Raw genomic sequence first — 17,295 nt, forward strand, 5'->3', positions numbered from 1 at the left:
AGAAGGAAAAATGTTATGAAGTCTAGTGAGCAGTATCTGATGACTTTCAGAGTGGTTGTCAGGGTGATGAAGAAGTCAAGAATATTTAAAAATAGCTATAAAAACGACCCTGCTTGGGTGGGAAGACCATGTGTAAAATGTTGCTGTTAGGTGTGTGTGGAATTTCCAAATGGAAACAGGGTGCTTGGAGGGAGACTTTGTGGGGACCTAGACCTTGAGGTCCTGCCCACATTTGGGTGCAGTGGAAGCTGTGGTACTGTGTAAGGTCATTCAATTAAGAGTGTAGAGTGAGAAGAAGATGGGACCTAAGACAGACTCCTGGGAATTATTAATATGTGATAGGTGGAAGAAGAACTAGGAAAGGAGATTGAAAATAAGAGCCATGAGTAAATAATGGTACTGTGGAATTCAAGGGAGGAAAGAATTTTTTCAAAAGAAGAAAGATTTTTTTAGCGATTCTTACTCTTCATTACTTACCATTTCCCTTACAGAATAGGGAGACAAGATTGGGGGTGAGAATACCTTGCCGTGTGGGTCACATGATTTAGGCAACTGAAAAAACAAAGGAGGGGAGTAGTTGGTATGTAATGGACAGTTTCTGGAGCAGAGGTACATATTGCCTAGCTGGAAACTGGGCTGTGTGAGAAGAGCAGGGGAGTGGAAGGTGGGCGGCAGGTGTGGTTCATCACAATAGTCCTCATCCAGCACCAGAGTGAAAAGCTGCTCGGGGCAGAAGTGAGAGCTGCTGCAGGAAGCATGCCTTCGGTTAACCTGTTTAATTAATGTAATGTTTAGTCTACTGGATTACTGTTTAATTAACTAGTATAACTTGTATTTTCTGAAGGAAACCTATTTTGGAGAGTATACAGATTCCAGTGATGATGACTGGACTCAGCGTAAAACTTCTGCTGAATCTACTTTAGAAGATGATACAGCTGAACCACAGAACTGTTTTGGCTCATGCAGAAGCAAAGAAAGGGACACACTGGATGAACAGCCCACACCTCCTGAAGCCACCCCTGTGACCACTGCTATATCTGAGACTTCAGCAGCAACTTGGAGAGAACCCTCAACCACATACTCGTTAGCTAGTGAGAACCACTTCACAGTGTCATCTGAATTCATGAATGATCAACCAAGAGGCAATTTAAATGAAGCAAAAAGACAAATACAGGTTAGGGAAATGGATAAGTCAGTGCAAACCGAGGAAGCTGTTTCTAAACCCTCTAGAACGCTGTGCCTTGAGATTTTATCTGGCAGCCTGGCACACGAGAAGGAAGCTGCAGTTAGGCAGTCAGGGTTGTGTTATTCTCCCCTTAACCTTAGCAAGAGGCACTTAAGTAAACTCATTGAAACAGAAGGAAAAAATCTATTATCCAAAATGATAGACTTACCCAAATCAGAGTTCACTAAGGAAACATGCATAAATGAAATCTCTTCTGAATCAGATTGTATACAGACAGTTTCTGACCATTTCCAAGGAGTATCTGCAGAAGTGGAAAAGGAGGGAGGAGAAACACAAGGGTTTATTTTAGGAGAATCACCTGAACCAGAAGAAGAACGTGCAAGTGATGCAGTGGATGCACTGGGGTTCACTTCTGAGGCTGGTTCTTCATCCTCTTCTCCCTCAGTAGCCTTGTCTACGTGCAGTAATCCCCAGTCTTGGTTAGAGTATGATAGTGATACACATAATGCAACTGAAGCAACCCCCACTGAACTGCACCATTCAGAACAAAATTTACATATTAAACCTGCGAACATGTTAGAGCTGCAGCCTGAGCTACCAGAATGTTCTAGAGGCCAAAGCAGTCTGGAGCCTGACTTGCATGCTTTGAGCCCCGAATTGGCTGCATCTAATTTTAACTCTCAGAGTAGGAGTGAGATAGAATGTACAAAAATTGTAAAAGGCACAACCAAGGTATTTTCACTTCCTCATTCAGTATTTATGAAAGCTACAAAGGATGGACATTGTGAAAGTGAAGATCCAAAACTTGAGTTCATATTAAATACCTCTTCAATAGATTCTCAGGGTGACCTGGTCAAAAGTGGGTTTGGTTTTTTTAAAAGCACTTCATGGCACCATAGTGACTTACTAAGGAGAGATGGCAAAGAACCTCTGAGAGCTACATCAGAACATGAACAAGATACTAACCATCAGTTTAAAAAGGTGGTGCCCTCTGTAGAAAATAAAGGATCAGCATCTAAACTTGAACTTCCTAGAGAAAATAACAATCCTGTAGAATTCAAGGCTGCAACATTGTTGTCTAATCAGGTATCAGTTATCACAAAGCAGGTGAAACCTGAAAAGATTCAGAATGGTAAATCAGAACATTTCAAACTACATAGGAGTGAGCCTATTTCAGCAATGGAAAATAATAATGGAAAGGATCCTTTATTATCTACATCGAAATGTGCTGGAGAAAGAGAGGATAAGACACAAAAAATCAGTGAAGTGACCACTACAGAAAGGGCATCACCAGCAGAAGTTCCTACCTCTTGGAGAAAATTAGATTTGGATTCTCCAAGTGGCTCTTTACTGGTAGAAAATCCTCACTGTTCTACAAATAGTAGATTATCATTCTCTTCTGAAAACATCCCAGTCCAAAACCAAGACAATGTGAAGGAAGTGTCTGTGCAGGAGGGGCTGCAAAAGCAAAGTCAGTACCCCAGTGCCACAGCTTCAGGCCTGCTTGGCATGAATATTGATAAACTTCCAATCCCAGAAGTGTCAGTGTCCGGAAGTTTTCCCATTGGAGAATTACCCTGTGGAGACACAATGGGATCTGTTAGTGAAGCCCCGGCTCTTTCAGATGATTCTCCCAGAACACAGCAGAATTCTAACGAACTAGCGAAGCTGAAATCTAAAATCCCTGGTGGTGCTTTTCCTCAATTTTTTGTCACCACGGGTCCTGCTTTTTCTTCATTGTTTTCCAGAAAAGATGAAGAGACACATGATGTTCCCCAAAGCAGACTTCCTGATAGATTGTATTGCTACACAGACATTCGAGAGGGCCTAGATAATGACACTGAAGTAGAGGAGAGTGAGCCGTTGAGCTGCAGTGAGGGTGACAATGAGAGTGAGAACATGATGGGGAACGAACAGCAATATGTTAACAGTGAATCATTAAAAGATTTAGGAGATTCAGATGCTAGTGTAGCTGAGACAGGACCTTCCATAGACGTAGGTTTTTTGACTTCAGCTCTGCAAGATTTTAACATAAGTACTTTTTCTGATATAGACAGACTTTCTACATCTGAAGTAGTTATGTTTCTTGAAAGTTGTCAGTTAAGGGATTATAGTTCAGCAGACTCTGTTTCAGAATGTTCTAGCAAAGGAGTACTATATAAGGAAGTGAACAAAGAACTAAAGCAAAGTGAAATGTCAGGAGAAAAATACAGGAAACAGTCCTGTGAAGACAAAATGCTTGAAACCTCCGAAGACTCAGTTGAATCAGAAGATGATGATTATCTTTTAAGAAATACAAGTCAGCTTTCTCAGTATTCTTTGGAAACACTGCCTAAAGTTCTCACCGATATTGAGCCAGAACATCAAACAAATGATGAGAAGTCTGATAGTAAAGAAAATGGTAATTTATTGGTCAAAAATCCGCATGACCAGGTAACAACTGAAAATTTAAAAGAAAAAGTTCCACCTCTTGAGACAGTGAGCTCCTCATCATATACTTCAGAACCACCCCCACTGATCGCAAATGTAAGCCCTGAGAGCACTTCTCCCGTTAGCGATAGACCTAATAATGACAATAGTCAGAGCATACCAAAGGATGCCTCGGATGCAGCCAGGCGAGGAGACAGTGGGGAAGAAGAGCTCCTCGTTATACCTGTGCAGCTGTCATCCCCGTGCACTGACTCAGCAGCAGAGCCAGCAAATGAGCAGAGTTCTAACTGTGAGGCGGAAGCAACATTTCAGTGTCAGATAGCTACAGTGACCTCAGAAGTTATAAATGTACTTATAAATAAGGATCAAAATCTCATCATTGAAAAGGGAGACAACTGGACCATCATCAACGGTGTGGCTGTAATGCCAAGTGTGGACCAAGTTATCCTGTGTGGCACTCCCGAGGACATCCCTGCTTATCAGGACCAAGAAGGACATGAAGCTGGTTTCATTTCAGTTACTTCTGCAGAGAAGACCCTGGAGGCCTATCAGGCTGGCTCTCCGTGTCAGGATTATCAGGGTGCCTGTACTCTCTCATGTACCCAGGAGGATATTTCAAGCAGCGGTCAAAGTACCAACTTTGATAAAAGCCGCTTGCGCAATAGACCTGTTAAACCTAGTGTACGAATTAGTTCCCAAATATATTATCAAAAAGTCGAGTCTCAGATGGTTGTGTCTGATCACACCTATTTTAATTCAAAACTAGAGCCATTTGGTAAGAATAAGAATCGATCAAAGATTTCAAACAAAGATCAGACAAATAAACCAGTAAAGACTTTAACATCAAGCAGAGTTGAAACTAATCAGAGTGAGGTTTCTCAGTCATTTTCAGGGGAAAGAGGGAATCTGAAAACTCAGAGAAGTCAAACTCAAACTATTCTAGCAAACGCTGATACGTCAACTCCCACAGATTGTTCTCCTGACACTCTGAGTAAAATACGGCAAGAGGTGGGTCCCCCGCTGCCTCCTTTGCTTGACCCTCTGATAGCTACACCTCCAAGGACTGTGCAACTGGCCTCTCCTCTGAGGTCAAGTTGCAGTCCTTCCTCACCTGTCTCTCCTGCCGGCCCCATCTCGCCAGTGTGTGGAATGCCAGTGCCTGCTCTGATGTCTCCGTTGTCAGACGGTGCAAGGCAGCCCTCCCCTCTGTGTACGTCCCCATTTCCCTCTGCTGCATCAGCTGGCGAGAGGATGTTGTCGTCTCCTCTGCAGTTTTGTGCTGCGACGCCAAAGCATGCACTCCCCGTGCCTGGCAGACTCCCTCCATTGGCCTCTGGCCACACTGCTGTTGGTGTGCCCCAGGAGAATTCTGTGAAAATCCTTGACACCATGTATCCAGAGTTATCTGCCAGAGCCCGAACCCTCAGCATCCTCAAAGGGAATCTTCACCTGAAAAGAGGGCCACCTGCTGACTGTACAAATGTACAAGGGCCTGTAAGTGCCATAAAAGGTTTCAAAGCAATCACTTCAACATCAACTGCTTTTGTTAAAACAGGGCTCAGCTCTGGCAGTGACTGTAACAAAGATAAGTCGAGAGATTTGGGGACTCAGCAGGATTCGGGTAGGAAAAGGACGTTGCCAGCATCTACCTTGAGGAGTGCAAAAAGATTACGGCTGGACAGTGACTTCCCAGAATTGGAAACCAGGGAAGCCGCTACAGAAGGAATTAACCAAAGTCTCCGAAACAATAGTCCTCAACCTGAAGTTGTAAGAACAAATGAAGAAAGAAGTTCTTTTGTTCCAGCTGTCAAAACAGTGTCACAATTGCCTTTAAGCCCAAAGGAAACTGTCGAGTCCGATGACATAATCATAGCTAATGCACTAAAGAAAATGGCTGATTCATCTTTTGACTTGTTACCTGTCATTCGTAGTCATGTGTACGTGGGAAATATTTCCAAAAAGCCTGTAATGAGAGATCAAGAGAAAGAAGTTGTTTATGAATTTAGTACAACAAAAAAGGTATGTGGCCTACTTTTCTTTATGTGCAGTAGGAGTTGCATGTTCTCACAGACAAAGACTGGTTACTTGCAGTATAATGTGTAGATGACCCTGAATTTGTGGTTTATTTCAAAAACTGAGAATTACCCACATGAACATTATGACAAGTTATTTCTAGCCAGCATTTTATAAATTCGAGATAAGACACTGGAGATTTCATAATTTATATTAGATTCTAACCCAGAATTTTAAGGAAAAAATATCTCTCAGGGTTAAAAACACAGATTTCCCGATGATTGTCATGTTGAAAGGCTCAAAATGATTTGCTTCAAAGTATCAAAATATTGTCACTCAGTATATCCTTTTTTTCTCCCTTAAATCTATAATTAAGTGTTTTGAGAGTTAGAGAGTCCTTCAAAGAGAGAGCATGTCTTTGCTCCTTATTCCCCTTCAGTATTGAATGCCACAAGTCAAGCCAGAACAAATGCTGAATTTTCAAGAGAGGAAATGGAAAAGGATTTTGCAGATTTGCATACGTAGTTTATTAGGACTTTTATAGATTTCTAAATGTCCATCTTGATACCTTGTATGGATGGTTTCCAGTGGTTTCTAGTATCATATTTCATTGGTTATCTGCAAATTTTCTGAGTCATGATAGCATAGATGTTTTATATATTTTCTTATAATGCTCACTGTCAGAAAGCATAAAGAACAAATATAAGAATTTTCCAGGATTTTTATTTTCTGGCGAATGAATGCATCAGATCATTTAATGCTCTTCTGTGCTTGGAAAATGTTACCCAATATTATTAAAATCTAAATGGTATAAATAAGTAGAGTAAATTGGAGGTTACAGAATAAGAATGGGAATAGAGTTAAAGTGGGTTTAATAAAAATAAAATGACTGTAGCCAGACGTAAGCAAGTAGGATGTGTTCAGGTGGTGGCTTTGATAGTAGGCAGGCAGATGTAATTCAGTCTTGCCTTTTGGCATTTGCACCATTACTGACCATAGGATGCAGAAAGATGTGGCGATTCTTAGATCGTGCGTCTGGTGGCTTACAGTGCTAAGCACTTCTCACTGTGGTCTGCCTTAGCATATAGTACAAGTTTTATTTTTCCAGTAAATACTTAATTTTGTAACCTTTAGCTGTTCTTAGGTAGACTATAGATGAATACTAGTATACATCACCTTTTCTTTTTTTTTGTTTTTTCCCATTCCAGCATTTAGCAGAGTGCTTGCTTCATTCTATTCTCTCAGAACTAAAAACTGAGAAGATACCTGTGGACCATAATTACATTCACGCCCTCTGTAGGGTCTATGTGGGTATTTGTCGACAACTTGGAGACTTGGAAAGAGCTCGCTTGTTTTGCTACACTATACTAAAGGAAGGTATGCTTAGATTAAGGCGTTTTTATATTGAAAACATACTGTTGCTTTTTTTTTTTTAATCTCATTATACTTGAGTCTATATTTTCAACTAAAGGATTGCTGTGTATCTTTTGAAATAATACTATGTTTTTTTAAAATTTTACCAGCGGGCAAAAATAAGCCCAGCTGTACCTAGTTTTCAGAAGGAGAGTTTACTTGATTTAAACTTATGTCAGCAGGTTAAGTTTCAGTTTATATATAATAAAACTTCTCTCTTTACTATACATCTTATTCTTTATGCAACTGCTTTAGAATATGATACAGTTGATAGAAATGGAAATGCTGTTAAAGCCGATGACAAGCCAAACTGCTGTACCACTAGCTGGGGAAGACAGAAACTGTAAGACGCACTCCTGAGCTCATGAAAGGAAGTTTATCAGAGAGATGCAGAGGAGTGAGAGGGCACGGGGTTGTCCGGCCTTTTCTCTTTCCTTGGCGTCTCCTCCTTCAGTCTGTACTAATGGGCCAGTTTAGGTGCCATTCTTTATTATATTAAACCATCTGTGAAAGCATTTTTAAAGAGTAAAATGAAATACAAATACCTTTCAATGTTGTATCAGAAAGTCTTATCGAGATCTCAGAAGGATTTAATCTTCTATTACCATGTTCCTAATGGGGCTTATGAATCAGTGTAACTGAATATATCCATCGCATTTAGTGTTGGGAATGAAACTACTCTGTGTTTCAGTTATCCACTTCATTCTTAATTCACCCTTCCAATCACATTTATTCAACAGATAGTGATGGAGTGCTTGCTAAGTTTCAGTGATGTCCAAATGACACAGGTGCTTTTGTCTGGAGGGACTGACATGCATTAGTAAAATCACACAAATTGGTTTAGATTTTAACAGCGGTAGGCAGCAGGAAGGAGAGGTGCAAGCACTCTGCTGAGACCTCAGAGGATTGCTTGTTGTCCGGTACAACTACTTCAGACCTTTGTGCTTACAGACTTCTCTTTCTGGATGTTTCCTCTTCAACCTTGTTATAACTCACTGTTAACTTCACACATTCCCTTAGTAATTCTTCTCCCTTCCTCTGTTTTATTGTTCTTCATAGCACTTATACCACTCCTTCCAGTATATCCTGGATCTTTTTTTTGGTGGTCTCTTTCCTCCTCTAGATTGTGTACTCTAAAAAGACAGGGATTTTGTTCATCTTGTTTACTACTATATCCTCAACCCCAGAAAAATGTATCGTAGGGAAGCATTAACTGTCTCTTGGGTGAGTGAGTTGTGCTATGGAAGATGGATTTGAGATAGTCTGAGGGGTCAGGGAAGCTTTTCTTATCGAAGTGACTTTTGAACTGGGATGTGAAGATGCGTGTCAAGTGCCTGGAAAGAGAACCCTAGCAGAGCAGTGGTATGTATAGAAACCCTGAAGAGGCATGCCTGGAGAAACAGGAGGTGTTACAAAAAAAAAAAACAGGTGAAAATAGGCCATGAAGTTTATGCTTTGAGTTTCCCATACTTCTTAAACTCATGGCAATGTTAGATAAAACAACTGAAAAATGACAAAGAAGTGGCTTTGTTCCAATTAGGACAAAATCTTCAGGGACTAGGAATGCGGTGGCTGATAGGCAGGTAGGTGCTAGCAGCCTGTGGTGCTCCAGGGCTGGCACAGGCCCAGCAGCTAGAAATTTGGGGGAGGAGGGGCTCCAAAACAGGAGAGGTTAAGCCTCAACATAAAACTATGAACTGCCCAAATTTTGGGCATACTGGCAGCTATGCAGGCCCACGGCATCCCAGGGGAACGAGGCTGACAAGAAAGGAAATTTGGAAAGTTAAAGCCACAATGAGATGGCACGCTGCACTCAAGAGCATAGCTGAAATAAAGCCCCTTGATAACAAGTACTGGCAAGAGGAGGAGCAGTTTGAACTCATGCATTGCTCATGCAAATGTTGACTGGTACAACGGTATTAGGTGGTGCCTTGACAATAACTTAAAAAATTAATAGTCTTTAATTTATGACTCAGCAGTTCACTCCCAGGTACATACTCAACAGAAATGAAGACATAGTCACACATAGACTGTGCATAGATATTCATAGCATCTTAATTCATAATGGCCCATAACTGGAACAGATGTCCATCAGTTGGTGAAGGGGAAAGCAAATTGATGTTTCCAAACAAGTGAATACTATTTTGTAATACAAAGACATGGAAGACTGATGTTTGCCCCCATGGGGACGAATCTTAGAAAATTGCGTTGAGCCAGGCAGGAAAGCGTAAAAGCTGTACAAGTCCATTCATAAACATCAGGGAAAAGGCAACCAATTCCTTGTGACAGTAAGCAGATCAGGGATTGTCTGTAAAGGGTCAGACTGAGGCAACCATTTGGGTGGTAGAAATGGTCTCTTGATTGCGGTGGTGTTTACATGGATTTGTCAAAATTCATTGAATTACATCCGTAAAATGAGTACGTTTTATTGTATGTAAGCTAAACTTCAGTTAAGTTGATTTAAAAAGTACCAAACAGCAATCTGGGGGAAGTGCTTGTAACAAAAGAATTGTTATCTAGAATTTATAAGAAATATCTGTCTTCAAATCAAAAACTTGATGTGTTTTATGAGTAAGTGTTCTCCGTGTAAACTCCTAAGCATGAACTGTAAGGGCATGCCTAATAGAAGAGCATGGAGTTTGGGAAGAATGGAGAGAGGACTTTTATCTTTTCTTTATGTTTCAGAGTGTCTTCTTTCTGTGCAGTGATACATAGTCATGTACCTATTAAAATGGAATTAAAGTTTGACAAAGGGAAGGGGGGCGGGAAGTAAAGCAGATTTTGATATGGCTAAAGCCAAGTGCCTCATGTGGGCCACCATTTACAAAACCCTCCAGCTGTGGGTGCCTTGTAGTACATAAATAAAATTCATAAAATTTATTTTTGGTTTGTAATTTCACTTAATTGGAAGTAAAGGTTTATTATCTTTTTTTTTTCCGTACAGATTTTCCAGAGTCTGAAAAATTGACTTTATTTATTGCAAACATGTGGCATGATATATTTATCTCTCAATCGGTCATTAATAAAGCAATGCAGTTAGTTGCCAGGCAGCGTGCTAAAGGAGAGGTACTAAACTGTTTGAGAGCTTTTCTCAATTGGGAAAAGGTGAGCTTTATTTTTATCTTTTACAATACCGTACTGTTAGGACTTAGATAAATGTTTTTCCATTTTGTGTTAGTTCATAGGCATTTTATAATTATTATTTATTCTTCATGATAGATCCTTTTAGCCTAAGCACTTTTCTTTGAAGAATGCATGAGACATTCCAGGAAGCATTATAAACTCGTGCATTGTGTTATTTTAACAGTTATTTTAATACACTCACTTACGACTAACAAAACCATACATAGGTATATATGCTTATGTTTTTAGAATAAAGTGCTCAGAGGAGATATAAATTGTTTTTCTTTACATTAGATACTTTGTAGGAGAAGTGAAAAAGTTGATCTCTCCTGTTAATATTTTTATGAATCTAATATTCTCTGTTTTTTTTTTGCCATTTGATGACATTTGTATTAATTATGGTAAAATTTAATTATAAATTTAATTCTAATTCTTCAGTGAAAATTTGTATTCTAAGTATTTTGTTCCCATCTTCCCTTTTATTATTTTATTTTTTTCTTTTGTGATTAGTGTGCTAAAATATTGTCTAGATTGGTGTTCTTTTTTTCATAGATTTTTATCTAATAAGATTTCAGGAGCCTGAACTTCAAGTACTTTAAGCAGAGGTACTAAAGTTAAGAAGAGCGTGCCTTTTGTTTTGCTCTTTTCTCTTTTCTTAATCTGTATATATTACTTTCCTCTTGTAAAAAAAATTCTCCTTATGTATGGAGTAGAATTTTACAGGTCATTTCGCTTTCTTCTTTAGTACTTTTCAGTTTTAATATTTATTATATATCCTTTTTAAAAAATGAAATATGGACAGAAATTAGGTAAATTTTAAAAGGCAAGTCTGTAATGATCTCTTCCTTGATCTACTAGACAAACCATAGTATATTCCTGTAAGCCCCATCTCATGTTCCAGGGTGCAGGTTTGGTCAGGAGCTGTTGATGGGACCTTCCCAGCTCCCCTCAGTGGACCCCTGCACCTCCCCCACCGCGCCCCCACTGCCTCCCTAGTGGACACCCACCCCCACCCCATCCCTCCCTCCTGCTTCCCCCTCTGGACTCCTGCACCCACCCATTCCCTACCACCCCACCCCTGCTCTCCCTCGTGGACACCCCCCCCCCTGCCCCGCTCCTCTCAGTTGACTCCTGCCTCCCCGCCTTCCCCCTCCGCTCACCCCAGTGGGCACCTGCAGCCATGCCCTCCCTCCCGCTGCCCCAGTGAACACCTGCACTCACCCCCCCCCCCCCGCTTCTGCATGAAGCTGGTCCTTGTGGTGCTTTAGATCCCGGCTCCGTGGGCTTGCTCAAGATGAGGTGGGATATGATGAGTGAATGATAAACATAATTTATGATTTTATAATTTTATAAATTTCAGTAGACAAAATTGCCAGATTATCAAATAAAGCTTTAGAAGGGTGAGAAATATTTGGGAGGAAAATTTTTATTGTTATTTCTTCTATTTTTATAGTAGAATTCCAAATGTTCTCTTAAAGAATTTCAATTAGATCTGGTAGGCAAAAGTAAGGGCATAGAAGAATTTATATAAGAATATGTACTTTTTTTAAACAAACAGATTTTATTGTTACATAACAAAGCATAAATCCATCCAAAGAGTATAATCATTGGTATTCAGTGTAATATTTTTGTGTTCATCACCCCAGTCATTCCCAGAGAATTTTCATTATTCCAATAATAATCATAAACAAAAAAAACAAAACTCATCACCTCTTAATCTCTCTATGCCTCACCTGCCATTCATAGCTGCTATTCTTTTAACTTTATGTTTGTATTTATGGAATATTATATGTGCCCATGGAGCATTACACAAGTCATCCATGAATTTAGGCACATGAAAGCAATTCTTAAAAATAAAGATTTTACACTAAAAATTCTCTGATAATAATTCAGTAAAACTAAAAAGATTCCTTAAAGAATTTTACTTGGAAATTGAAATACAGTTCTGGGTATTACAGGAACAAATAGAAATTCAAAAGTAATATTACAACTTTCTAGCAATCAATGAAAAGATGTAACTACAGATATAGGAAACAGTATTAGAAAAACTGTATATCTGTAGAATCAGATTTGGATACCTAGGATAATTTCTTTGTATAATAAAAACGACCAGAATTGGCTTTAGAAGTAGAGCATTTAAATAGACTAGTTGGGAAGTGGACTTCGCCCAATGGATAGGGCATCCGCCTACCACATGGGAGGTCCGTGGTTCAAACCCTGGGCCTCCTTGACCCGTGTGGAGCTGGCCCATGCACAGTGCTGATGCGCGCAAGGAGTGCCCTGCCACACATGGGTGTCCCCCGTGTAGGGGAGCCCCACGCACAAAGAGTGTACCCCATAAAGAGAGCCACCCAGTGTGAAAGAAAGTGCAGCCTGCCCAATAAAATGGCACAGCATACATGGAGAGCTGATGCAATAAAAAGAAACACAGATTCCCGGTGCTGCTAATAAGGATAGAAGCAGTCATAGAAGAACACACAGTGAATGGACACAGAGAGCAGACAACTGGGAGGATGGGGGGTTGGGGGGGAGGGGAGAGAAATAAAAATAAATCTTTAAAAAAATAAATAAATAAATAGACTAGTTATTTATCAGTGACCATGAAATAAGTTGAAAAAATATGATTAAAAATTTACTTTACAAAAGTGCATGTATAGGTTCCACCTAAATTTCCTCAACTTAAAGCAAATATATTAAGCAATTCCTGTCTATTTTAGTTATAAAATTGAAAGCTCTGTTGTTCATTTTCAGTTATCACTAAAAGAGCAAAATAAAAAGAATTTAGAGGCAGTTTTCACCTGAGGTATTTGGATATAAGAATTGTTAAGACAGTAGATTTCAGTAGTGTTTCAGGAAATAATTCTTTATAACTAAGAAGAGTTTATCCTAGTAGAATAAGAGGTTCAGAATCAGGAAATCAATACAGTCAATAAAAAGAAAATTCATGAGATTATTTAAAAAATAAAAATAGAAACTTAGTAAAAATAATAGTTAAAGTAATCAGTAGTAGATAATTGGTAAATCACTAAATTAGTTTCTGTTAAAATCAGGAATAAGGGATTCCTACAGTGACCACAGTAGGAATCCCTTTCTTTCCGTTGTCTGCGTCAGGGTGATGCTTCCACTGAGTGTTTTCATTGGAATTGTTTCAATCCTGAAGGGGCTTTTATGTGTATAAATAAACACATGGTTTAAGTTGATACTCAAATTTTAAAATTGTAAATCTCAAACCTGTTTTAAAAGCCTTGAAACTTATGAATCTTGTTCCATTTATAAGTCAAGTAATTGTTACAGTAATAACCTCTTTAACTTGGTCAGTGATTAATGATTAACTCACACGTAGCAGATTAAAACCTCCTAAATAATTCCATTTATGTATGTCAGTAATTTAATTACCTGAAATTTTTCCTACACTGATAACCCCACCAGTTTACATATCCTTTTCTCTATTTTATCAACTTGTCCATTACAGACCATAGTTTCTTACTGTGGAATTTTAAGAGAGAAAAGACCAAAAGTATATGTATATTTTTATTTAGAAGATAAGCAAAGTCACTTACCTTCCTGATGGGGATATATTTACCATCTTGACGGAATTTAGGTTACAAGGTAGAATATTTTAAATCACAATTTGATTATGGATTATCTGGGAGAATTTGGGACTTAGGTCAGAACATAAACTCTATTTTGGGGTATTTTTGCCCATGCCACATGTTAGTTAACATGTTACATCCTTCAAATGGTAATGCTAACTTTCAAGCCCAAGCCATTTTGTGACCTGAGTTTATATCCTGTATTACCATACATATTATTTTTATGCTGGAACTATTAACAAGGCTGGTGGGAATGCTAAATAGTACAGTCACTCTGGAAAATAGCTGAATGGCTTCTTATAAAGTTAAACCATTCTCTTAGCAAAGGGCCCACCCATTCCATGCCTAGGTATTTGCCCAAGAGAAGTGAAATTTATGTCCATGCAAACACTGGTGCAAGAGTGTTCCTAGTAACAGTCCCCAGACTGGAAATACCCCAGATGTGTGTCAGCAGCTGAAAGGATAAACTGTGGTGTGTTTTTATAATGGTTTACCATTCAAAAGGAATGGATGCTGATACATGCAACAACATGAATAAATATCCAGAGATACTGTGCGCATGTGTGAAAGAACCAAACACAAGAATGCAATACTGGGTGGTTCAGTTTTATGAAATTCTGGAAAGGGCAGGCAGATCTCTAGTGTCAGAAAGATGACAGAATTTAAAGAATTTAAGAAAAATTTGAAGGATTAAAAAGTTTTTATTTTAACTTACTTAATAACCTTAATTTTCTGATTTGAGTTAATGAAAATTTGCATTCCTATCTGGATTGCAGATCATGTCTTTTCTCTCTATTGGATTCTGCATCCTGTCTGTGGCTGTCGATCTGACCTATCAACCACCATTCTGTAGTCACATGATGACAAGTACTGCGACTCCATTTAGCATAGTACCTTATTCAAAATATAAACATTTCCCGTTATTTTTTACTTAAATGATGATTCATGTAATGCTTTCCATGCTCTGGTTGATTACTAACATAAAGTGTGTTATATTTTGAGACTAAGGGTTTTTTTTCCTCTTTTTATTAGAATGCTCCAGTAGATGTTGGCTTCATGGTTTCAAAGCTGCTTTTGACAATACAGTTATGTCCAAAAACAGAATTTCAGTCCAGTGAAAAATTTGGTGAAGACTTAAGTGATAACACTTGGGAATACATATTTGCCATTGATCTCCTCTGCTGCCATCAGAAATGGGTTTGGACACATGATAACATCATAAGGTATGGGGTCATTTTGCCAACTTAAAGATGGGCTATTTGAATTGAAAAGCAATCTGTTGAATGATTACTGAATTGTAATTTGAATCATTTTGATTATCATTCTCCCAACTGGAAATGATGCTCAAAAGGCAGAGACTCTGCTGTGTCCCTTGGCACATGCCCAGCTTGTGAGATTGCGACCACATGTGGAGGCGTCAGTGAGTCAGTCGCTTAATTGAGCGTCCTGGCCATTTCCTAAACAGATAGATACTCTCAGAAACCCAAATGATTAGAAATAGCCAAAATATCTAGAACTCCAGGTTAGCAGCTTTTCTCACACAGGGCTTCTGAGAATTAAGACTTATGGCCTCAGGTGTCTGTTATGTGTAAAGAAATAACTTCTCTCTGTGCATGTAGCATTTGGGTCCTCCTGTATGCTATCCTTGGGAGAATGGAGAACATGGTCACTAAAATAATGTTTCTGTAGGTCTAAATTTTCTTGAGGAACTGTGGCTAAGAAACCTCGTTTAGGAGTTTGACAATGAAAAGTAAACATCAAAGGGTCGATAGCCGTGTCCTTGAGATCCTTTAGGGATATATTCCATGGGAATAAACACACCATTGTGCAAGGATGTGAGTACAGGGATGCTCACTGATTCAAGAGTAGAGCCCTGGATTTCAAACATTAGGGAATTGCTTGAAATATGGACATCTACATAATGAGGTATAATTTAATTATATTTTTCAAATAGCTGTAAATTGTTAACCATTGACATGGAAAGTTCTTCGTAGCCTGCTACTAAATAAGGCTGGGTAAGAGCAGGCTGTCTGAGCCTGTGACCAGAGCACAGTTAATGTCCCTGGCTCTTCTTGGAAGCCTGTGAGGCAGGGACTCTTTATCCAGTTAGGGATGAGGTCACCTGGGCTCCTGCTGGGCTGACATCCTCTGTCCAAGGTCTCTGTCCAGAGTCCTCTGGCTAGTGGGGAGGGGCACAGAGCATTGGGTATCGGGATCTCTGCCTGGGCCTGCCTAGATTCCCCCCGCCCCCGCCCTTTTCCTAAGCACTCCTCTGTAGTCATTCTCAGCATATATTTTATATACATACATATAAACAGAAATTTCTGGAAAGAAAAGCCCCAAATTAGAAGAGTAATAATTATGTGAGAGTGGATGATTTGAGATACTTTTAATTTTAATTTTTCTTCAGTTTATCTTAACTTTCAAACTGATATTATGAATAATATATAAGAAGAAAATAAGCTTTTGAAGAAAAGAAAGCAAAGAAGAATTGGCTCTGTTCAAACAGTAGAAAGTGTCTCTTGTCCATCTAAAGTGTGGTTTGATTTTTGAAATTGTAGCTTTCCTGTTTCAGTTCTTTGTAAAGTGTAGCTTTATTTGTCCTTGCTCCTTCCACCCTGAGCTGTAGGCTTCCTGAACCAGGCTTTAGCATTTTGAAAGTTCAGGTGAAATTGCAGTCTTCATGGCTTCCTAGTTCTGTGACTTTGGGGACATTGCTTAGCTCCTCCTCTATGCTAAGCCTTATAAAAAGAGTCCAAACAGAAAATAAAGATAAAAGCATGGGTTTTTGTGGTCTCTTTTAAGACATTGTGGACATTGACATCCTGAGTAGCCAGAGAAAAGGTGAGACTGCAATGCCTGTTCACATTTTAACTTGGAAGATAGATCCTCAGAAGTTATTCTTCACCAATTGTTTATCTTCTATGGACTGTTTTAAAGATATGTTCTTATTATTTGAGAGATGAGCATGCATACTTACACACATACATATATAAGTATATATATATTTTCTTTTTTGCATTTTTAATTTCACAGTAAGGAACTGTGGCCTTTAATGGACAAGTGGATAAAATATAGAAAAGGATATGCGGACATTGCTTGTACTCCTGATATTATCATAGCATCAACACTGAGGCTTATTGGTGAGTTGTCTGTTTTAGTACATGTTTTTCTTGGCGTTATAGTGTCTTGGTGGGGAAGTTAGTATATAATAGTGTATGGTGATTGTGAAACCTCATCATAATGACTGATTTTACAATTACAGCTTAATTCATCCTCCTCCTAATCTTTATTTATATATTATAAACCAGTGGTTCTGCCATCTTTCCAAGGGATTATTTATAATTGAACTTTTGCTTCTCAGATGCTAATATTAATACGTTCATGTACGTACTTCTGCATATACACCAGGATACATAAATTGCTGTAAACTGCCCTGTCATCTAATTTCATCTCTAAAGTATACCCCTTCCATCCCTGACCCCTCAGTATTTTCCTATTCAATAAAAATCACACCATGTACTTCCATACATGGAA

The 17,295-nt window shown here is 38.9% G+C and overlaps 1 protein-coding gene across 1 annotated transcript in view; it reads left to right on the top strand.

Moving 5' to 3' along the window:
- Nucleotides 1-17,295, top strand: part of ICE1 (interactor of little elongation complex ELL subunit 1) — a 68,865-nt gene that overhangs the window by 39,821 nt on the left and 11,749 nt on the right. The window contains exons 13-17 of the mRNA XM_058306441.2: nucleotides 845-5,635; nucleotides 6,838-7,006; nucleotides 9,987-10,147; nucleotides 14,791-14,981; nucleotides 16,795-16,901. Of these exons, the coding sequence (XP_058162424.1) occupies nucleotides 845-5,635; nucleotides 6,838-7,006; nucleotides 9,987-10,147; nucleotides 14,791-14,981; nucleotides 16,795-16,901 (5,419 nt within the window). The remainder of the gene's footprint in view (nucleotides 1-844; nucleotides 5,636-6,837; nucleotides 7,007-9,986; nucleotides 10,148-14,790; nucleotides 14,982-16,794; nucleotides 16,902-17,295) is intronic.

This window comes from Dasypus novemcinctus, chromosome 2 (genome assembly GCF_030445035.2).
Source record: "Dasypus novemcinctus isolate mDasNov1 chromosome 2, mDasNov1.1.hap2, whole genome shotgun sequence".
In the NCBI taxonomy this organism is placed as follows: Eukaryota; Metazoa; Chordata; class Mammalia; order Cingulata; family Dasypodidae; genus Dasypus; species Dasypus novemcinctus.